The 23,556-nt window shown below is 60.1% G+C and overlaps 1 protein-coding gene across 1 annotated transcript in view; it reads left to right on the top strand.

The window, feature by feature from the left end:
- Positions 1 to 483: 483 nt before the first annotated feature.
- The window catches only part of mettl24 (methyltransferase like 24), a 374,921-nt gene continuing 351,848 nt past the window's right edge, over positions 484 to 23,556 (top strand). The window contains exon 1 of the mRNA XM_072500008.1: positions 484 to 844. Within this exon, the coding sequence (XP_072356109.1) occupies positions 575 to 844 (270 nt within the window). The 5' untranslated portion in view covers positions 484 to 574. The remainder of the gene's footprint in view (positions 845 to 23,556) is intronic.

Here is a 23,556-nt window from a genome sequence, read left to right as displayed (position 1 = left end):
TGGGTGCCTGGAACTCACTACCGGAGGAGGTAGTGGAGGCAGGGACGATAGGGACATTTAAGGGGCATCTTGACAAATATATGAATAGGATGGGAATAGAAGGATACGGACCCAGGAAGTGTAGAAGATTGTAGTTTAGTCGGGCAGTATGGTCGGCACGGGCTTGGAGGGCCGAAGGGCCTGTTCCTGTGCTGTACATTTCTTTGTTCTTTGTTCTTTGAGTCTGTTGCTGTGGGGAAACTGACTGAGTGCAGGGAGAGAGTCGGGAGCTCTCCACAGGAGGGGGTTAAGTCTGTGAGAGTGAGTGGGGAGATGGGAGAGTGTGTGCAATATCAGGCAGGGGTTGACAGCTAAGCCTAGGGGGCGGGCTGGGAGCTGGTTTGGGGGTGGGCTGGGGATGTGTCTGGGACTGGGGATAGGTGAAGAGGGTGGGCTATTAGTGAGTGCTGTTTCCTGGCTCTCATTCATTGATGTGACAGCCTGTGCACACTCACAGCAATCCAGAGTCCCGGCTGGACCAACATTGTGTCCAGAAAGTCAGCTGGAACCGATCATTCTCCCTCCCCCTGAGGACATGTCCTGGTGGAGGCTGATGCCCCCGGGCTCTGCTGCCCCTCGCTGCCGCTGGTTGCTGCCCTTCTGCCTCTCCTCTGCCCTCCTGCTGCTAGTGGCGGTGCTGCCCGGCTTCCGCGGCTCCTGGTCCCCCGGCTCGGGGCTCAGGAGCCCGGGGCAAGAGGAACAGGCGGCCGGGCAACCGAGCAGGAGTTTGAAACGGGACAGTCCGACAGCCCGGAGCTTGCCCGGGGATTGCTGTCGCAGCCCCCTCCTCCAGGGCAGGAGGAAGGTGAGTGAGAACTTGCAGCTGCCGGGTAAGGAAGGTGGGGAGGGAGGAGAGGGGTGAGGAGTTACACTCCCAGAGCGAAGCACGGAGCCTAAAGCAGCCTTGAGATGGGGAGACACCTTCTTCCAGGAACCTGCCCCCCGTGATGGAGTTCTTACAAACTGGATTAAAACTCTGGTTTAAAAAAGTTTAAAAGTACTGCCCTGGAATGAGAGGCTAGATGCTGCTGGCCCAGGCAGCTATCTCTGGATTAACTCTTTACTTTTAGTGTGTTTGTTATAAAGTGAGGGTATTTATGGAATCATAGAATTCCTGCAGTGCAGAAGGAGGCCATTCGGTCCATCGAGTCTGCACGGGCCCTTGGAAAGAGCACCCTACTTGAAATGAAAATGAAAATCGCTTATTGTCACCAGTAGCCTTCAATGAAGTTACTGTGAAAAGCCCCTAGTTGCCACATTCCGGCGCCTGTTCAGGGAGACTGGTACGGGAATTGAACCATGCTGCTGGCCTGCCTTGGTCTGCTTTAAAAGCTAGCGATTTAGCCCAGTGTGCTAACCCAGCCCACCCCTCCACCCTATCCCGGTAGCCCAGTCACCCCCACCTAACCTTTTTGGACACAAAGGGACAATTTAGCACGACCAATCCACCAAACCGGCACATCTTTGGACTATCATCTTTGGAATATCATCAAAGCGGGTAAATGGATTTGGCATTTGTATATCAACGCAGAGGCTCAAATGGCCTCCTCCTGCCCTACTTTAAGGTTTGGGAGCAGTGGAACACTCCTCTGGCTGTGTGCTGCTGTATTTTAAAAAGTGATTTTTGGCTGAAGAAGGGGATATTGGGGGGGGGGGGGGGGGGGAGTTTGGGTAGGGGTTAAATGGGTGCCAGTGTGTCCATGCCCTTTACAGTGTAAGCGGCATTATATTAGAGTTCACTTCACAGACTTTTAATATTGAAGTTTGAAAAATGTAAGCTTATAACTGTTTGTTTTAAACCAGTGAGCAAAGTTCTGTGTGAATTATGCTTGTGTACACTTAAACTGTCCCTCCCCTTGACCAGGGGAGCAATGTGAATTAACCTTCTCCAGTCCTCAGTTGAACAGAACACTTTAGAGAGCAGGGTTTCCATCACCAGCATTGCAGACTGATGGCAGAAACCTTCTTACTTTATTTTTGGGGGAAAATATAATTTTCCGCTGATACTCCAAGGGAAAAACGAAAGCTGGTTGCTCCAGGCATGGTGGGAAGATTGCGTTTCATTATTAAGGCTTGATCAGTTTTGGGCATTTGAAAGTTGGGAGAGTCAATAAGGCAGCATGTGTGGTAGCCCCTCCATGGCGATGAGCCCCAAGCACCGCCACAATGAGGGGAATGGGCCATGGTCTCCACAGCAGCTGTGGCTGTCAAAATAACACTGCTGTCCAATAAACTCCACCAATCATTCATTGTTCCTGCACTTCCCTCTGCTCTGCACTGTCCTCAAAATCCTGTTTTCTCAATAAATGGCTTTTGTTGTCACAACATGTTTGATACCGGTGTTGTGCAGCCTGTTAGCAACATGTGGTTGATTGGGAATCCAGATGTGGCAAATTCAATCTCTTCATTAGTAAATAAAAAACGTGTAACAGGCTCTATTGTTGGGCAGGTGTTCTCAATACTCGTTGGTAAGATTACCAGACAAAAATTAGTGTTTAATAACATTTATTGTGAGGGCTTTACTTCCTTGGCCATTATGGTAGATACCTGTTCAGGGAATGTTGACCTGCACTTACCTGTATTGTGAGAGTAAGTAAGATATTTTCTACTGAAATTAGTGCATGTGACTGAAACTTTGTTGCCTCAACCAAACCTTGACAATGATTTCTGGTGGACAGCACTGCTTTGTAACAACTCTCAGTGAGTGTACAAAGTGTGTGGAGCTTTAGTTGCCTTCTAAGTGCAGTGGACAGTGATGTATAAACAATTGTTTATCTGATTTCTGCCCCTCCTGATTTTAGAATAACAGGACCGAATATCATGCAGGCACATCAGGTTATTTTGGAATCTCTTTGTTCCGCAATACCAATTGTAAAATCGCGGATAGGCATTTCCTAGAAAGATCAAACATGATCAAAGCACTGCTGAAAAATATGGAACTTCCTGTTGAAGCTTCTCGACTTGAGCTCATCAGGTCAGACACGGAGAACTCCAAATTTCAAAATGAGCAACGATTACTACTCGTGAGAAAAGGGCGCTGATTGGTTGGCAAGTGGGCTCTGATTGGTAGAGACATTGTCAGAGATAGCACCAGGGAACAGTTAATTGCCATGCTTTTGTTTAAAGTCAAATCTGTTTGGTCAAGGCATTGCCATTGGGAGTGAATCATGGAATGGCTGTCCCTAAGCTTTTGCTTATTGACAAGAATGTATATGTAGATTCTGGAGTGCATAAGTGAGCTACTCTGTGAGCCCTACTGATGACTTTAAATTGGTTGTTAGTATTGGTTAGCCACCCTTCCATCAATCAGAAAGTACAGAAGTCTGAAGACCCTTGGCGGCAAGGCTGACGAGAAACGTGAGCGACCATTGACTTCAATATTGAGAGGATGTTTCCTCTTGTGGGAGAGTCTAGGACAAGAGGGCATTATCTTAGAGTAAGGGGTCATTAATTTAAGACAGAGATGAGGAGGACTTTCTTGCTAATGACAAGCCGCCTCTGCTTCCAGAAACCGCCCCCCAGTGGGGGCCCAGAAAATCTTGGCCTATATTTTCAGTTCTGCAATCAGGAGCTGTTTGGGTAGTCAGTACTTGCCCTGTTGCAGACAGTCAAAGGGATGTACTGTTTGATACAATCCACCAGTTGTTGAGAAGTACAGCCCACATACGTGGCATCATACCAGTCAATCACTGTGTACCCATTGTGTAGCCCAACCAAGTAACAGGAATTATTTCCCTGCCTGGTAAGGCACCTTGAAGTATGATATCTATCATTTGACAGGTGGGCCAGTAACCAGAGGACAGTGCCTGAAGACAATTGGGAAAGAAACCAGTGGGGACATGAGTAGTAGATTTGTTTAATGCATTGAGATATTATGATCTAGAATTCAGTGTTTGAAAGACTAACGGGAACAAATTCACTGGTAACTTTCAAAAGGGGATTAGATAGTTTTGTGAAAAGGAAACATTTGCAGGTCACTGGGGACAGGGCAGAATAGTGGGTCTGAGCGGATAGATCTTTTAAAGAGCAGGGCACAGGCAAGTGTGCCGAATGGCCTTCGATGGTGGGGCACGATTCTATGAGGCTCAATGATGCCTGATTCTGCACTGCAGCATCAAATTGCTTTCAAACTGTGTTTCAAGAGAGCCCCTTGAAAACATCTGATTAACGATTTTAAAAAAACCTTCTCTTTGATGCCTCACGGCGCCGATGACCCGGGTTCGATCCCGGCTCTGGGCCACTGTCCGTGTGGAGTTTGCACATTCTCCCCATGTTTGTGTGGGTCTCGCCCCCACAACCCAAAGATGTGCAGAGTAGGTGAATTGGCCATATCTTTTTATTAAAACAGTAAAAAATATAGACAAGGCCGTGCTAAATTGGCCACCCTTCCATCAATCAGAAAGTACAGAAGTCTGAAGACCCGCACATCCAGACATAGGAACAGCTTCTTCCCCACAGCTACTAGACTCCTCAACGACTCCCCCTTGGACTGATCTGTTCCCTGTCAATGTTCTCTGTTGATTATTCTTTTTGTCTACTATGTACGTACTGTGTACGTTCCCTCAGCCGCAGAAAAATACTTTTCACTGTACTTCGGTACATGTGACAATAAATCAAATCAAATCAAACTGCCCCTTAATTGGAAAAAAATAATTGGGTACTCTAAATTTAAAAAAAATACTGGTAATTTATTTTGGTCTGGTAAGATTGAACTTGAGCTTGTTCCCAATTGCCTTAATCAGAGCAAAGAATTGGAAGATTAATTTCCAGTATAGTTGCTGTGTCGCTATGGAATGGTTCAGCTTAATGGGTGATTTATTTTCAAAATTAATTGGACGTTTCTAAGCAGCTGTTTCGCAATTAACTTTCGTAAGATAGCGTTGGCTATCAAGCATGAAGCAGGACTGAGAATTTGAAACTCATTTCAGATAGGGCACATATATCCAGCAAACAGAACAGACATTCATCCTGGCAATCGAGGAACTATGGCCAGCTGGTTAGAGGATATGCCACTTTATAAGCGCAGGACTGTTATGCCATGTAACACGATTGTCAGGAATTTCCTCAGGAACTGTCCCGCTCCGCTGCTGTAACTTCAGCAGAAGCCCCATTCACACTTGGGTTTCTATGGAACTTCGACGAGTAGGTGCAGGAGAAGCCCCGATATATATTTTTTTAAATTTAGAGTATCCAATTCTTTTTTTCCCCCAATTAAGGGGCAATTTAGTGTGGCCAATTCACTTACCCTGCACATCTTTGGGTTGTTGGGGTGAGACCCACGCAGACATGGGGAGAATGTGCAAACTCCACACGGACAGTGACCCAGAGCCGGGTTCAAACCCAGGTCCTCAGTGGCGTGAGGCATCAGTGCTAACCACTGCGCCGCTGTGCTGCCCTTTGTGTATGGGACCTTGCTCGCATTGGCAAGGCCAGCGTATATTGGCCTCCATAAATGCCCTTCAGGACATAGTGGTGACCCATATTATTAGACTGTTAAAGTGTTGCCACTTTACTGTATTCTTTTAGGCCACACGGGCTTTTAGTCGCCCCTCTAACTTGCTGGGTCATTTAGAGCTTAGTTATTCTTGGGCAGCTCCTGCCCGCTCCACGTGCCCACCCCCAGCCTGCTAACCCTGCCCATCTCCAGGCCGCACCCTGTGCCCACCCCCAGCATGCTCCCCGTGCCCACCCCCAGCCAGCTCGCCCTGCCCACCCCCAGCCCGCTCCCCGTGCCCACCCCCAGCCTGCTCCCTGTGCCCACCCCCAGTCCGCTCCCGGTGCCCACACCCAGCCTGCTCTCCGTGCCCACCCCCAGCCTGCTCCCCGTGCCCACTCCCAGCCTGCTCCCCGTGCCCACCCCAGCCCGCTCCCCGTGCCCACCCCCAGCCTGTTCGCCCTGCCCACCCTCAGTCCGCTCCCCGTGCCCACCCCCAGCCTGCTCCCCCTGCCCATCTCCAGCCCGCTCCCCGTGCCCAACCCCAGCCCGCTCCCCGTGCCCACCCCCAGCCCGCTCCACATGCCCACCCCAGCCCGCTCGCCGTGCCCATCTCCAGCCCGCTCCCCGTGCCCACCCCCAGCCTGCTCCCCGTGCCCACTCCCAGCCTGCTCACCCTGCCCATCTCCAGCCCGCTCCCCGTGCCCAACCCCAGCCCGCTCCCCGTGCCCACCCCCAGCCTGCCCACCCCCAGCCCGCTCCCCGTGCCCACCCCCAGCCCGCTCCCCGTGCCCACCCCCAGCCTGCTCCCCGTGCCCACCCCCAGCCTGCTCAGCCCCAGCCTGCTCCCCGTGGCCACCCCCAGCCTGCTCCCCGTGCCCACCCACAGCCCGCTCGCCCTGCCCACCCCCAGTCTGCTCCCCGTGCCCATTCCCCAGCTTGCTCACCGTGCCCACCCCCAGCCCGCTCCCCGTGCCCACCACCAGCCTGCTCCCCGTGCCCACCCCCAGCCTGCTCCCCGTGCCCATCCCCAGCCTGCTCCCCGTGCCCAGCCCCAGCCTGCTCCCCGTGCGCCCCCAGCTTGCTCCCCGTGCCCACCCCCAGCCTACTCCCTGTGCCCCCCCCAGCTTGCGCACCGTGACCACCCCCAGCCTGCTCCCCGTGCCCACCCCCATCCTGCTCCCCGTGCCCACCCCAGCTTGCTCCCCGTGCCCACCCCCAGCCTGCTCCCTGTGCCCACCCCCAGCTTACTCCCCATGCCCACCCCCAGCCTGCTCCCCGTGCCCCCCCAGCTTGCTCCCCGTGCCCTCCCCCAGCCTGCTCCCCGTGCCCCCCCAGCTTGCTCCCCATGCCCACCCCCAGCCTGCTCACCATGCCCACCCCCAGCCCGCTCCCCATGCCCACCCCCAGCCTGCTCCCAGTGCCCACCCCCAGCCCGCTCCCCGTGCCCACCGCCAGCCTGCCCACCCTCAGCCCGCTCCCCATGCCCACCCCCAGCCCGCTCCCCTTGCCCACCCTCAGCCCGCTCCCTGTGCCCACACCCAGCCCACTCCCCGTGCCCACCCCCAGCCCGCTCCCCGTGCCCAACCCCAGCCCGCTCCTCATGCCTACCCCCAGCTGCTCCCCGAGCCCACCCCAGCCCGCTCCCCGTGCCCACCCCCAGCCCGCTCCCCGTGCCCACCCTCAGCCCGCTCCCCGTGCCCACCCCAGCCCGCTCCCCTTGCCCACCATCAGCCCCCTTCCTGTGCCCACCCCCAGCCTGCCCACCCTCAGCCCGCTCCCCGTGCCCACCCCCAGCTGCTCCCCGAGCCTACCACAGCCCGCTCCCCGTGCCCACCCCCAGCCTGCCCCCCCCAGCCTGCTCCCCGTGCCCACCCCCAGCCTGCTCCCTGTGCCCACCCCCAGCCTGCTCCCCGTGCCCACCCTCAGCCTGCCCACCCCCAGCCCGCTCCCCGTGCCCACCCCAGCCTGCCCAACCCCAGCCTGCTCCCAGTGCCCACCCCAGCCTGCTCGCCCTGCCCATCCCCAGCCTGCCCACCCCCAGCCTGCTCCCCGTGCCCACCCCCAGCCCGCTCGCCGTGCCCACCCCCAGCCTGCTCGCCCTGCCCTCCCCCAGCCTGCTCCCCGTGCCCACACCCAGCCTGCTCCCCGTGCCCACACCCAGCCTGCTCCCTGTGCCCACACCCAGCCTGCTCCCCGTGCCCACCCCCAGCCTGCTCCCCGTGCCCACCCTCAGCCTGACCCCCGTGCCCACCCCAGCCTGCTCCCCGTGCCCACCCCCAGCTTGCTCCCCGTGCCCACCCCCAGCTTGCTCCCCGTGCCCACCCCCAGCCTGCTCCCTGTGCGCACCCTCAGCCTGACCCCCGTGCCCACCCCAGCCTGACCCCCGTGCCCACCCCAGCCTGCTCCCCGTGCCCACCCTCAGCCTGCTCCCCGTGCCCACCCCAGCCTGCTCCCCGTGCCCACCCTCAGCCTGCTCCCCGTGCCCACTCCCAGCCTGCTCCCCGTGCCCACCCCCAGCCTGCTCCCCGTGCCCACCCTCAGCTTGCTCCCAGTGCCCACCCCAGCCTGCTCGCCCTGCCCACCCCCAACCTGCCCACCCCCAGCCTGCACCCCGTGCCCACCCCCAGCCTGCTCCCCGTGCCCACCCCCAGCCTGCTCCCCGTGCCCACCCCCAGCCTGCTCCCCGTGCCCACCCCCAGCCTGCTCCCCGTGCCCACCCCCAGCCTGCTCCCCGTGCCCACCCCCAGCCTGCTCCCAGTGCCCACCCCAGCCTGCTCACCCTGCCCACCCCCAGCCTGCCCACCCCCAGCCTGCCCACCCCCAGACTGCTCGCCCTGCCCATCACCAGCCTGCCCACCCCCAGCCTGCTCCCGTGTCCACCCCCAGCCCGCTCCCCGTGCCCACCCCCAGCCTGCCCACCCCCAGCCTGCTCGCCCTGCCCCCCCTGCCTGCCCACCCCCAGCCTGCTCCCCGTGCCCACCCCCAGCCCGCTCCCCGTGCCCACCCCCAGCCCGCTCCCCGTGCCCACCCCCAGCCCGCTCCCCGTGCCCACCCCCAGCCCGCTCCCCGTGCCCACCCCCAGCCCGCTTGCTATGCCCATCTCCAGCCCGCTGGCCGTGCCCATCTCCAGCCCGCTCACCGTGCCCACCCACAGCCCGCTCCCCGTGCCCAGCCCCAGCCTGCTCACCCTGCCCATCTCCAGCCCACTCCCCGTGCCCACCCCCAGCCTGTTCGCCCTGCCCACCCCCAGCCCGCTCCCCGTGCCCACCCCCAGCCTGCTCCCCCTGCCCATCTCCAGCCCGCTCCCCGTGCCCAACCCCAGCCCGCTCCCCGTGCCCACCCCCAACCCGCTCCCCGTCCCCACCCCCAGCTTGCTCACCGTGCCCACCCCAGCCTGCTCCCCGTGCCCACTCCCAGCCTGCTCCCCGTGCCCACCCCAGCTTGCTCCCCGTGCCCACCCCCAGCCTGCTCCCCGTGCCCACCCCCAGCTTGCTCCCCATGCCCACCCCCAGCCTGCTCCCCGTGCCCACCCCCAGCCTGCTCCCCGTGCCCCCCAGCTTGCTCCCCGTGCTCACCCCCAGCCTGCTCCCCGTGCCCCCCCCAGCTTGCTCCCCGTGCCCCCCCCAGCTTGCTCCCCGTGCTCACCCCCAGCCTGCTCCCCGTGCCCCCCCCAGCTTGCTCACCGTGCCCACCCCCAGCCTGCTCCCCGTGCCCACCCCCATCCTGCTCCCCGTGCCCACCCCAGCTTGCTCCCCGTGCCCACCCCCAGCTTGCTCCCCATGCCCACCCCCTAGCCTGCTCCCCGTGCCCCCCCAGCCTGCTCCCCGTGACCTCCCCCAGCCTGCTTCCCGTGCCCCCCCAGCTTGCTCCCCATGCCCACCCCCAGCCTGATCACCATGCCCACCCCATGCCTGCTCCCCGTGCCCACCCCCAGCCTGCTCCCAGTGCCCACCCCCAGCCCACTCCCCGTGCCCACCGCCAGCCTGCCCACCCTCAGCCCGCTCCCCATGCCCACCCCCAGCCCGCTCCCCTTGCCCACCCTCAGCCCGCTCCCCGTGCCCACACCCAGCCCGCTCCCCGTACCCACCCCCAGCCTGCTCCCCGTGCCCAACCCCAGCCCGCTCCTCATGCCTACCCCCAGCTGCTCCCCGAGCCCACCCCAGCCTGCTCCCCGTGCCCACCCCCAGCCCGCTCCCCTTGCCCACCCTCAGCCCGCTCCCCGTGCCCACCCCAGCCCGCTCCCCTTGCCCACCCTCAGCCCCCTCCCTGTGCCCACCCCCAGCCTGCCCACCCTCAGCCTGCTCCCCGTGCCCACCCCCAGCTGCTCCCTGAGCCTACCACAGCCCGCTCCCCGTGCCCATCCCCAGCCTGCCCACCCCCAGCCTGCTCCCCGTGCCCACCCCCAGCCTGCTCCCTGTGCCCACCCCCAGCCTGCTCCCCGTGCCCACCCCCAGCCTGCCCACCCCCAGCCCGCTCCCCGTGCCCACCCCAGCCCGCTCCCCTTTCCCACCCTCAGCCCGCTCCCCGTGCCCACCCCCAGCCTGCCCAACCCCAGCCTGCTCCCAGTGCCCACCCCAGCCTGCTCGCCCTGCCCATCCCCAGCCTGCCCACCCCCAGTCTGCTCCCCGTGCCCACTCCCAGCCCGCTCCCCGTGCCCACCCCCAGCCCGCTCCCCGTGCCCACCCCCAGCCTGCCCAACCCCAGCCTGCTCCCAGTGCCCACCCCAGCCTGCTCGCCCTGCCCATCCCCAGCCTGCCCACCCCCAGCCTGCTCCCCGTGCCCACTCCCAGCCCGCTCCCCGTGCCCACACCCAGCCTGCTCCCTGTGCCCACACCCAGCCTGCTCCCCGTGCCCACCCCCAGCCTGCTCCCCGTGCCCACCCCCAGCCTGCTCCCCGTGCCCACCCCCAGCCTGCCCACCCTCAGCCTGACCCCCGTGCCCACCCCAGCCTGCTCCCCGTGCCCACCCCCAGCTTGCTCCCCGTGCCCACCCCCAGCTTGCTCCCCGTGCCCACCCCCAGCCTGCTCCCTGTGCCCACCCTCAGCCTGACCCCCGTGCCCACCCCCAGCCTGCTCCCCGTGCCCACCCTCAGCCTGACCCCCGTGCCCACCCCAGCCTGCTCCCCGTGCCCACCCTCAGCCTGCTCCCCGTGCCCACCCCAGCCTGCTCCCCGTGCCCACCCTCGGCCTGCGCCCCGTGCCCACCCTCAGCCCGCTCCCCGTGCCCACCCCCAGCCCGCTCCCCTTGCCCACCCTCAGCCCGCTCCCCGTGCCCACACCCAGCCCGCTCCCCGTACCCACCCCCAGCCTGCTCCCCGTGCCCAACCCCAGCCCGCTCCTCATGCCTACCCCCAGCTGCTCCCCGAGCCCACCCCAGCCCGCTCCCCGTGCCCACCCCCAGCCCGCTCCCCTTGCCCACCCTCAGCCCGCTCCCCGTGCCCACCCCAGCCCGCTCCCCTTGCCCACCCTCAGCCCCCTCCCTGTGCCCACCCCCAGCCTGCCCACCCTCAGCCTGCTCCCCGTGCCCACCCCCAGCTGCTCCCTGAGCCTACCACAGCCCGCTCCCCGTGCCCATCCCCAGCCTGCCCACCCCCAGCCTGCTCCCCGTGCCCACCCCCAGCCTGCTCCCTGTGCCCACCCCCAGCCTGCTCCCCGTGCCCACCCCCAGCCTGCCCACCCCCAGCCCGCTCCCCGTGCCCACCCCAGCCCGCTCCCCTTTCCCACCCTCAGCCCGCTCCCCGTGCCCACCCCCAGCCTGCCCAACCCCAGCCTGCTCCCAGTGCCCACCCCAGCCTGCTCGCCCTGCCCATCCCCAGCCTGCCCACCCCCAGCCTGCTCCCCGTGCCCACTCCCAGCCCGCTCGCCGTGCCCACCCCCAGCCCGCTCCCCGTGCCCACCCCCAGCCTGCCCAACCCCAGCCTGCTCCCAGTGCCCACCCCAGCCTGCTCGCCCTGCCCATCCCCAGCCTGCCCACCCCCAGCCTGCTCCCCGTGCCCACTCCCAGCCCGCTCCCCGTGCCCACACCCAGCCTGCTCCCTGTGCCCACACCCAGCCTGCTCCCCGTGCCCACCCCCAGCCTGCTCCCCGTGCCCACCCCCAGCCTGCTCCCCGTGCCCACCCCCAGCCTGCCCACCCTCAGCCTGACCCCCGTGCCCACCCCAGCCTGCTCCCCGTGCCCACCCCCAGCTTGCTCCCCGTGCCCACCCCCAGCTTGCTCCCCGTGCCCACCCCCAGCCTGCTCCCTGTGCCCACCCTCAGCCTGACCCCCGTGCCCACCCCCAGCCTGCTCCCCGTGCCCACCCTCAGCCTGACCCCCGTGCCCACCCCAGCCTGCTCCCCGTGCCCACCCTCAGCCTGCTCCCCGTGCCCACCCCAGCCTGCTCCCCGTGCCCACCCTCGGCCTGCGCCCCGTGCCCACCCCCAGCCTGCTCCCCGTGCCCACCCCCAGCCTGCTCCCCGTGCCCACCCTCAGCTTGCTCCCAGTGCCCACCCCAGCCTGCTCGCCCTGCCCACCCCCAACCTGCCCACCCCCAGCCTGCACCCCGTGCCCACCCCCAGCCTGCTCCCCGTGCCCACCCCCAGCCTGCTCCCCGTGCCCACCCCCAGCCTGCTCCCCGTGCCCACCCCCAGCCTGCTCCCCGTGCCCACCCCCAGCCTGCTCCCCGTGCCCACCCTCAGCCTGCTCCCCGTGCCCACCCCCAGCCTGCTCCCAGTGCCCACCCCAGCCTGCTCACCCTGCCCACCCCCAGCCTGCCCAACCCCAGCCTGCCCACCCCCAGACTGCTCGCCCTGCCCATCACCAGCCTGCCCACCCCCAGCCTGCTCCCGTGCCCACCCCCAGCCCGCTCCCCGTGCCCACTCCCAGCCTGCCCACCCCCAGCCTGCTCGCCCTGCCCCCCCTGCCTGCCCACCCCCAGCCTGCTCCCCGTGCCCACCCCCAGCCCGCTCCCCGTGCCCACCCCGAGCCCGCTCCCCGTGCCCACCCCCAGCCCGCTCCCCGTGCCCACCCCCCAGCCTGTTCGCCCTGCCCACCCCCAGCCCGCTCCCCGTGCCCACCCCCAGCCTGCTCCCCCTGCCCATCTCCAGCCTGCTCCCCGTGCCCAACCCCAGCCCGCTCCCCGTGCCCACCCCCAGCCCGCTCCACATGCCCACCCCCAGCCCGCTCGCCGTGCCCATCTCCAGCCCGCTCGCCGTGCCCATCTCCAGCCCGCTCCCCGTGCCCACCCACAGCCCGCTCCCCGTGCCCACCCCCAGCCTGCTCACCCTGCCCATCTCCAGCCCGCTCCCCGTGCCCACCCCCAGCCCGCTCCCCGTGCCCACCCCCAGCCTGCCCACCCCCAGCCCGCTCCCCGTGCCCACCCCCAGCCCGCTCCCCGTGCCCACCCCCAGCCTGCTCCCCGTGCCCACCCCCAGCCTGCTCACCCCCAGCCTGCTCCCCGTGCCCACCCCCAGCCTGCTCCCCGTGCCCACCCACAGCCCGCTCGCCCTGCCCACCCCCAGTCTGCTCCCCGTGCCCATTCCCAGCTTGCTCACCGTGCCGACCCCCAGCCCGCTCCCCGTGCCCACCACCAGCCTGCTCCCCGTGCCCACCCCCAGTCTGCTCCCCGTGCCCATCCCCAGCCTGCTCCCCGTGCCCACCCCCAGCCTGCTCCCCGTGCCCCCCCAGCTTGCTCCCCGTGCCCACCCCCAGCCTGCTCCCCATGCGCCCCCCAGCTTGCTCACCGTGCCCACCCCCAGCCTGCTCCCCGTGCCCAGCCCCAGCCTGCTCCCCGTGCCCACCCCAGCTTGCTCCCCGTGCCCACCCCCAGCCTGCTCCCCGTGCCCACCCCCAGCTTGCTCCCCGTGCCCACCCTCAGCTTGCTCCCCATGCCCACCCCCAGCCTGCTCCCCGTGCCCACCCCCAGCCTGCTCCCCGTGCCCCCCCAGCTTGCTCCCCGTGCCCACCCCCAGCCCGCTCCCCGTGCCCACCCCCAGCCCGCTCCCCGTGCCCACCCCCAGCCTGCTCCCAATGCCCACCCCCAGCCCGCTCCCGGTGCCCACCCCCAGCCCGCTCCCCGTGCCCACCGCCAGCCTACCCACCCTCAGCCCGCTCCCCATGCCCACCCCAGCCCGCTCCCCTTGCCCACCCTCAGCCCGCTCCCCGTGCCCACACCCAGCCAGCTCCCCGTGCCCACCCCCAGCCCGCTCCCTGTGCCCACCCCCAGCCCGCTCCCCGTGCCCACCCCCAGCCCGCTCCTCATGCCCACCCCCAGCTGCTCCCCGAGCCCACCCCAGCCCGCTCCCCGTGCCCACCCCCAGCCCGCTCCCTTTGCCCACCCTCAGCCCACTCCCCGTGCCCACCCTAGCCCGCTCCCCTTGCCCACCCCCAGCCCGCTCCCTGTGCCCACCCCCAGCCTGCCCACCCTCAGCCCGCTCCCCGTGCCCACCCCCAGCTCCTCCCCGAGCCTACCACAGCCCGCTCCCCGTGCCCACCCCCAGCCTGCCCACCCCCAGCCTGCTCCCCGTGCCCACCCCCAGCCTGCTCCCTGTGCCCACCCCCAGCCCGCTCCCCGTGCCAACCCCCAGCCTGCCCACCTCCAGCCCGCTCCCCGTGCCCACCCCCCAGCCCGCTCCCCTTTCCCACCCTCAGCCCGCTCCCCATGCCCACCCCCAGCCTGCACAACTCCAGCCTGCTCCCAGTGCCCACCCCAGCCTGCTCGCCCTGCCCATCCCCAGCCTGCCCACCCCCAGCCTGCTCCCCGTGCCCACCCCCAGCCTGCTCGCCGTGCCCACCCCCAGCCTGCTCGCCCTGCCCTCCCCCAGCCTGCTCCCCGTGCCCACGCCCGGCCTGCTCCCCGTGCCCACCCCCAGCCTGCTCCCTGTGCCCACACCCAGCCTGCTCCCCGTGCCCACCCCCAGCCTGCTCCCCATGCCCACCCTCAGCCTGACCCCCGTGCCCACCCCCAGCCTGCTCCCCGTGCCCACCCCCAGCTTGCTCCCCGTGCCCACCCCCAGCTTGCTCCCCGTGCCCACCCCCAGCCTGCTCCCCGTGCCCACCCTCAGCCTGACCCCAGTGCCCACCCCACCCTGCTCCCCGTGCCCACCCTCAGCCTGCTCCCCGTGCCCACCCCAGCCTGCTCCCCGTGCCCACCCTCAGCCTGCTCCCCTTGCCCACCCCCAGCCTGCTCCCCGTGCCCACCCCCAGCCTGCTCCCCGTGCCCACCCTCAGCTTGCTCCCAGTGCCCATCCCAGCCTGCTCGCACTGCCCACCCCCAACCTTCCCACCCCCAGCCTGCACCCTGTGCCCACCCCCAGCCTGCTCCCCGTGCCCACCCCCAGCCTGCTCCCCGTGCCCACCCCCAGCCTGCTCCCCGTGCCCACCCTCAGCTTGCTCCCAGTGCCCACCCCAGCCTGCTCACCCTGCCCACCCCCAGCCTGCCCACCCCCAGCCTGCCCACCCCCAGCCTGCTCGCCCTGCCCATCACCAGCCTGCCCACCCACAGCCTGCTCCCGAGCCCACCCCCAGCCCGCTCCCCATGCCCACCCCCAGCCTGCCCACCCCCAGCCTGCTCGCCCTGCCCCCCCGCCTGCCCACCCCCAGCCTGCTCCCCGTGCCCACCCCAGCCCGCTCCCCGTGCCCACCCCCAGCCTGCTTGCCCTGCCCACCCCCAGCCTGCCCACCCCCAGCCTGCTCTCTGTGCCCACCCCCAGCCCGCTCCCCGTGCCCACCCCCAGCCTGCTCGCCCTGCCCACCCCCAGCCTGCCCACCCCCAGCCTGCTCCCCGTGCCCACCCCCAGCCTGCTCCCCGTGCCCACCCTCAGCCTGACCCCCGTGCCCACCCCCAGCCTGCTCCCTGTGCCCACCCCCAGCCTGCTCCCAATGCCCACCCCAGCCTGCTCCCCATGCCCACCCCCAGCCCGCTCCCCGTAACCACCTCCAACTCCCCTTGCCCACCCCCAACCTGCTCGCCATGCCCGCCCCACCCTGCCCATTGTGTAACAAAAAAGAAAAAAGAAACACATTATCTAAATGCTGAGAGATTGCAGAGCTCTGAGATTGCGAGAGGCCTAGTGCATGGATCACAAAAGGAAAGTGTGCAGGTATAGCAAGTAATTAGGAAAGCTAATGGAATGTTAGCACTTATTTTGAGAGGAATTGAATATATAAGTAGGGAAGGTATGCTTCCATTAGGCAGGGCATTGGTGAGACCACATTTGGAGTGCTGTGCACAGTAACAGACTCCGTATTTAAGGAAGGATGTAAGTGGGTTGGGAACAGTTCAGAGACGGTTTAGTAGACCAATGCCTGGGCTTGCATCCGCTGCAGTTTAGAAGAGTAAGGCAATTTAATTGAAAAATAAGGTCCTGAGGGGTCTTGACAGGGTGGAAGTGAAGAGGATGTTTCCTCTTGTGGGGGAACCTAGTTTTAGGGGCCAATTTTTCGAAATAAGTGTAATCCATTTTGGGCAAAGATGAGGAGAATTTTTTGTGTCAGCAAGATTGTGAGTATTTAGAACTCTTCTTCAAAAAACTGGTGGAGAGACTGTGAATATTTTGAACGCAGAGGTAACAAGGGGGTGAAAGAACATTGTGAGTAGGTGGGAATGTGGGGTTGAGACTCAGGTTAGCCATGATCTTATTGAATGGTGGAGCAGGCTCGAGGGGCCGAGTGGCCCACTCCTGCTCCTAATTTGTACGCTCGGATGCTTGTACTGGCTTCAATTTTCTTGCATATGAGCCATGCAAGAATTCACAAAACCCATGACAAGTGGCACGGGGTTTCTTAGGGGGGCCATCAGACTTGTTGCCGAGTGATCGCTGAAGAAGGGAGTTTGGGGAATTCCGTCCTGGTTTCTGTTGACTTTCTGGGATTTTTACTTAGCTTTGCAAAGTTGTGGATCTGTGCAAGCTTTCCAACTTAACAACCTCTTTGGTTGTGGATTGCATACAAAGTTTCTCTTCATGGTCAATGGCTGGAGGAATTCTGGCTTCAGCCACTGTTCTGTGTCTTAAAGAATTGAAACTCCTGCCCCAGCGTCTAATTTGAAATTTGTTTTGTGTCCATTGACCACAATGTCTGCGCTCCAATGATTCCCATTTTATCCTGCAATTTCTCCCAAGAATGACACTTCATTATTTTGTTCTTCTTCAGCTGTTTGGATGGTGCATGGTTTTAGTTTTTGCTTCTTTAACGTTGGCCGTAGTAGCTTTTACCCTGCTACATACCAATTTAAACCGGTCTCTCTTGAGATTGAGAACCTAGTGGAGTGGTGCAGCGACAATAATCTATCCCTCAATACCAGCAAAACTAAAGAGCTGGTAATTGACTTCAGGAAGCAAAGTACTGTCCACACCCCTGTCAGCATCAACGGGGCCGAGGTGGAGATGGTTAGCAGTTTCAAATTCCTAGGGGTGCACATCACAAAAAATCTGTCCTGGTCCACCCACGTCGACGCTACCACCAAGAAAGCACAACAGCGCCTATACTTCCTCAGGAAACTAAGGAAATTTGGCATGTCCACATTAACCCTTACCAACTTTTACAGATGCACCATAGAAAGCATCCTATCGGGCTGCATCACAGCCTGGTATGGCAACTGCTCGGCCCAGGACTGCAAGAAACTTCAGAGAGTCGTGAACACCGCCCAGTCCATCATGTGAACCTACCTCCCATCCATTGACTCCATCTACACCTCACGCTGCCTGGGGAAAGCGGGCAGCATAATCAAAGATCCCTCCCACCCGGCTTACTCACTCTTCCAGCTTCTTCCATCAGGCAGGAGATACAGAAGTCTGAGAACACGTACGAACAGACTCAAAAACAGCTTCTTCCCCGCTGTTACCAGACTCCTAAATGACCCTCTTATGGACTGACCTCGTTAACACTACACTTCTGTGTACTTCACCCGATGCCAGTGTTATGTAGTTACATTGTGTACCTTGTGTTGCCCTATTATGTATTTCCATTTCTTTTTATGTACTTAATGATCTGTTGAGCTGCTCGCAGAAAAATACTTTTCACTGTACCTCGGTACACGTGACAATAAACAAAATCCAAATCTTCTTGCAGGAATGGTATTCTGCATTTACGGCAGAAGATTGTTCGTAGACATGCAGCCTTTTCCCGCCACACTGCTCACACTGTATAATGACGCTGCCATGTACACCTTTTCCTTGTTTCAGCTCAAGTGTACCAGTCGTATTTCTCCACGAGACTCATTCTTCACCTCAAATAAAAATGTGTTATCTTGCTTTCTCTCTTCTGCCTGTCCTACTATCTGCATAGCCTTCAATCGGGTTAAACCTTCCCTTGACTGAAGAAAATCAGATAACGCCTCTTCTAAGAGGTCTCCAACTGTGCAATCCTGAATTAATTCATTTTTCAGTGTTCCACATTTACAATTCTCAGCCAAACTTTATAAATGATTAATGAGGGAATCTATGCTTTCTCCTGGTCTTTGGACGTGCTGATTGAATTTAGTTTTCTCAGTATTGGGTCTCTGCGAAGACTCCTCCAAAGTATTAAAGGCTCTGAAAACGTCCACACAAGCTGCTGTGTCATCGTTCAGCCATGTCTGACTATTGCTTCGCTGCTGCCTCCTGTGCAGAATAAGGCACCGACCTGTGGATTGCTAGTCTTCTGCCACATTTCGGTTTGATCCAGGCCTTCACGTGGTGTAAGCACTCTGGTAAAAGTAGGACTTTCTCCAGGTTTCCCTTTTTTTGTAGCCTTTTCTGAAGTTCCACTGCAGTTGCTCTCTCGTTGTTTCTTGGAGTCACTGGGCTCTTCGCTTGTTGCTTCTTTCGTCATAATTTCTGCTGTCATTATCTGTCATAACATCGGGGTTGGTGGTCTGCATTTACAGAGACTGTTGGAGGCAAGGCTGTCAGTTAACACCCACATAAATCTAATCACTGTGACCAAAATACATAATACAGGACATGACTCAGTGGAAAAAAGGTAAAGGCCGCTTTCGGGCACGTTTGGTGGGTGTTTCTCGATGGCTGTAGCGTCAAGAATAACCCTGCTATTCAATGGAACTTTGCTGGTTTTTTTTTAACTCGGGGAGATTGAAAATGAAATGAAGTGAAATGAAAATGAAAATCGCTTATTGTCACAAGTAGGCTTCAAATGAAGTTACTGTGAAAAGCCCCTAGTCGCCACATTCCGGCACCTGTTTGGGGAGGTTGTTACGGGATTCTCACTGTTGATGCCACACATAGGCTGTGTCCTGCACTGGCAAACACAGCTTGATATCAGGAACGACTCCTTACAAATCGGGATGCCATCTTGGAAGGCTTGCTTTTTGAACCCCCCTTCACCCCCCTCCCAACCTTCTCGAGGCCCCTGTACCCCTCCCCGTCCACATCCTCTTGGCAAGGCCCCCAGAGCCTGCCCCTGGCAATGCCAACCTGGGACACGGGCACCTTGGCACTTCCAGACTGGTACACTGGTAATGCCCAGGTGCCGGGGGAGTGCCAAGGTACTACCCTGCCCTGTCCCCAACCACCCGAGGGCCTCTAATGTCCAGTGTGACCCCCCCCCCCAGGGTGCTGTCACACCTGGTCCACATTTGTGGAAACCAGTGCTAAATGGCCCCCCAGCAAGGCCTCACAGGCAGGGCCATTGACTCCTGGGTGCTGTGTGAAAGTGGTGTCCAGTTATTTAAATTGGTCTAATGGCTCATTTAAATATGCAGATCTGGATCACACCCAATAAGGGTGAGATCCAGACCACGCCGGGCGAGCAAATTGGGTGACTCACGATCGGCCTGGCATAGGGCTCTCACAGGATTCACCCGTTGCACACAGATCCACGCTGGGAGCAATGCGGTTGCTGAATCTTGCCCACAGACTTAACATGAGGCTCTACATAGAACTATCTCTCTCCAGGCACTCTCATTTGACCTTATGTCACTGATGATTGATCTGTTTAGTATTTAACATTAATCCTCTATACTACACCTTGACACGTCTCTTGACTCCCAAAACCGCTCTTTATTTGCAGCTTCCTATAGCTGTTTGAGTCTTATTTTTCCATTAAATCATCTTAAGTTACAGTCAAGAAGGGTTCATGTGTGAATATGGGTAAGACTGAGGTCTTTGCGATCCAGGCGAGGGGATAGGAGAAGAGATTGGGTAAAATGCCGCCCAAGATGGTGGGAGGGAACCTTCAATATTTGGGTATCCAGGTGGAGCGGGAGTGGGAGCAGCTGCATAAACTCAATTTTGGCTGGTTGGTAGATAAGATGAGGGGGAACTTTTGGAGGTGGGGCCCACGCCCGTTGTCATTGGTGAGGGGGGGGGTTCAGACGGTTAAAATGATGGTCCTCCCGAGGTTTGTTTTCCAGAGCCTATTTTTATCCCCAAGGCATTCTTCAAAAAGGTGACTGCAGAGATCTCGGATTTGTTTGGGCAGGGGAAACCCCATGGGTGAAAAAGGTGCTGCTGGAGCGGGGACGTGTTGGCGGGGGGCGGGGGGCGGGGGGGGGGGGGGGGTGGTGAGGGGGCGGCTGGCCCTCCTGTATTTTATTAACTACTACTGGGCGGCGAATATTGTGATGGTCAGGAAGTAGGTAGTGGGGGAGGGGTCGGTATGGAGAGGGTGGAGGCGGCCTCATGTAAGGACATGAGTAGGTGGCACTGTTAACGGCACCTCTGCCGCTCTTGCCGGTTCAGTACTCCGCAAGCCCCGGTAGTGGTGGTAGCCCTAAGGTCTTGGGGACAATGGAGGCAGCATATGGGGTTAGAGGCGGGGTGGTGTGGGCACCGATTTCTGATAACCACGGGTTTGTTCCGGGGGGGGCAGGTGCTGGATGGGGGGTTCCAAAGGTGGCAACGGGTGGGGATCGAGAGATTTGGGGATCTCTTTATTGATGAGGGTTTTCCGAGCCTGGAGGAGCTGGAGGAGGAGTTTGAGTTGTCAGGGGGGAATGGGTTCCGGTATCTGAAGCTGAGGGATTTTGGCTGGAGGGAGGTTTCAACATTCCCACACCTTCCTCCCCAGGGGCTACGGGATAAGGTGGTGGCGAGAACAGGAGTGGGAGAAGGGAAGGTCTCGGAGACCTATAAGGAACTGATGGAGTGGGAGGGAGCCCCGATAGGGGAGGTGAAGAGAAAGTGGGAAGAAGAGCTCCGTGGGAAGATGGAGGCTGGGTTATGGGAGGAGGCCCTGAGGAGAGTTAATGCATCCTCGCCGTGCGCCAGGCTCAGCCTAATACAGTTTAAGGTGGTCCACAGGGCACATTTGACTGTGGCCTGAATGAGCCGGTTCTTTGAGGAGGTGGAGGATAGGTGGGGGCGCTGTGCGGGGGGGGGGGGGGGGTCCTCTGAACCATGCCCATATGTTTTGGCCGTGTCCGAGGTGGTGGGGCCTCTGGCGGGGATTTTCTGATGTCTTGTCAGAGGTCAGGGTGGTTCCGAGTCCAGAGGTGGCGATCTTTGGTGGGCGAGAGAGGCTGACGCCCTGGCCTTTGCCTCCCTGGTGGCCTGATGGATCTTACTAGGGTGAAGGGACCCTCGGGGGTGTGGGTTAGCGACATGGCGGGGTTTTGCAGACTTGAGAAAATTAAATTCACCTTGAGGGGCTCGATGTAGGGGTTTGCTCGGAGGTGGCAGCCGATCGTCAACTTCTTTGAGAAATTAAGCTGTCAGCAGGGTGGGGAGGGGGTAAGGGGAGGCATGAGAGAGATGAGTAAGGGCAGGAGAACCAACGGATGGGTGGTTAAGGGAGGTGGCACGGTTTGTGTGAACCATGTAGCTGGGGTTTAGTGCTCGGGGGGGGGAGGGTTGTTGGTTATATTGTTGTGTTTTTCTTTTTGTTGAAAATTTGATATGTAAAATTGTTTAAATTGTAAATAAGAACATAAGAACTAGGAACAGGAGTAGGCCCATCTGGCCCCTCTAGCCTGCTCCGCCATTTAATGAGATCATGGCTGATCTTTGTGGACTCAGCTCCACTTTCCGGCCGTACACCATATCCCCGAATCCCTTTATTCTTTAGAAAGGCATCTATCTTTTCCTTAAAAACGTTTAAAGAAGGAGCCTTAACTGCTTCACTGGGCAAGGAATTCCAGAGATTCACAACCCTTTGGGTGAAGAAGTTCCTCCTAAACTCGGTCCTAAATCTACTTCCCCTTATTTTGAGGCTATGCCCCCTAGTTCTGCTTTCCCTGACCTGTGGAAACAACCTGCCCGCATCTATCCTATCGATTCCCTTCATAATTTTATATGTCTCAATAAGATTCCCCCCGCATCCTTCTAAACTCCAATGAGTACAGTCCCAGTCTACTCAACCTCCCGTCATAATCTAATCCCCTCTACTCTGGGATCAACCTAGTGAATCTCCTCTGCACTCCCTCCAGTGCCAATATGTCCTTTCTCAGGTAAGGAGACCAAAACTGAACACAATACTCCAGATGTGGCCTCACCAACACCCTATACAATTGCAGCATAACCTCACTAGTCTTGAACTCCATCCCTCTAGCAATGAAAGACAAAACTCGATTAGCCTTCTTAATCACCTGTTGCACCTGCACACCAACTTTTTGCGACTCGTGCACCAGCACACCCAGGTCCCTCTGCACAGCAGCATGTTTTAACATCTTACCGTTTAAATAATAATCCATTCTGCTGTTATTCCTCCCAAAATGGATAGCCTCACACTTGGCAACATTGAAGTCCATCTGCCAGACCCGAGCCCATTCACCTAACCTATCCAAATCCTTCTGCAGACTTCCGGTATCCTCTGCCCTTTTTGCTTTACCACTCATCTTAGTGTCGTCTGCAAACTTTGACACATTGCACTTGGTCCCCAACTCCAAATCGTCTATGTAAATTGCGAACAACTGCGGGCCCAACATTGATCCTTGAGGGACCCCACTAGTTACAGGTTGCCAACCAGAGAAACACCCATTTATCCCCACACTCTGCTTTCTGTTAGTTAACCAATCCTCTACCCATGCTACCATTTTACCCTCAATGCCATGCATCTTTAGTTTATGCAGCAACCTTTTGTGTGGCACCTTGTCAAAAGCTTTCTGGAAATCCAGATATACCACATCCATTGGCTCCCCGTTATCTACTGCACTGGTAACGTCCTCAAAAAATTCTACCAAATTAGTCAGACACAACCTACCCTTTGTGAACCCATGCTGCGTCTGCCCAATGGGACAATTTCCCTCCAGGTGCCCCGCTATTTCTTCCTTTGCCTCAATAAAATATTTTATAAAAAAGAGAAGGGTTCATGTATCAAGGGCGCAATTGAGATGCACCCATTTCCAGAAAACATCCAGACCAGGAGGAATGTCAGGACAAGTGGGCGAGCTTCCAGCCAAGCAGCACCGGAAAGGCAGCGGCACAGCGTAGCCGGTGAAAGCCGGGGGACCCCCCCTCCCAGGTGTTACCCGGCTCACAACGCCTCGCGAGATGCAACACAATCTCGCGAGACATTGCAATGGGCAGGATCAGGTTTGGGCAAATCTGCATATTAGAGCGAGGCAGTAAGCCTCACTCTAATGTGCAGATTCCTGAGGTACCTTTTTTTAAAAAAAATATATTTTATTGAAATTTTTTTCCCAAACAACAATTTTTCCCCTCTTACAAAACAAACGTAACAATACAGAAATTTTTAACAATACACAAATAACAAAACCCCATTATCTTTTGACCTTAACTAAATTAACCCCCCCCCCCCCCCTCCCCCCTCCCTCCCCCTCCCTCCTGGGTTGCTGCTGCTGGCCATCTGTCTTCCCTCTAACATTCCCTTAGGTAGTCGAGAAATGGCTGCCACCGCCTGGTGAACCCTTGAGCCGACCCTCTCAGGGCAAACTTTATCTCCTCCAATTTAATGAACCCCGCCATATCATTTACCCAGGCCTCCAGTCCGGGGGGTTTCGCCTCCTTCCACATGAGTAGGATCCTGCGCCGGGCTACTAGGGACGCAAAGGCCACGACATCGGCCTCTTTCGCCTCCTGCACTCCCGGCTCATCCGCAACTCCAAATAGAGCTAACCCCCAGCCTGGTTTGACCCGGGCCTTCACCACCTTCGAAATCACTCCCGTCACTCCCTTCCAATACCCTTCCAGTGCCGGACACGCCCA

This window comes from Scyliorhinus torazame, chromosome 4, assembly GCF_047496885.1.
Source record: "Scyliorhinus torazame isolate Kashiwa2021f chromosome 4, sScyTor2.1, whole genome shotgun sequence".
NCBI classification, from domain to species: domain Eukaryota; kingdom Metazoa; phylum Chordata; class Chondrichthyes; order Carcharhiniformes; family Scyliorhinidae; genus Scyliorhinus; species Scyliorhinus torazame.
This window is presented reverse-complemented; position numbering and strand designations above follow the sequence as displayed.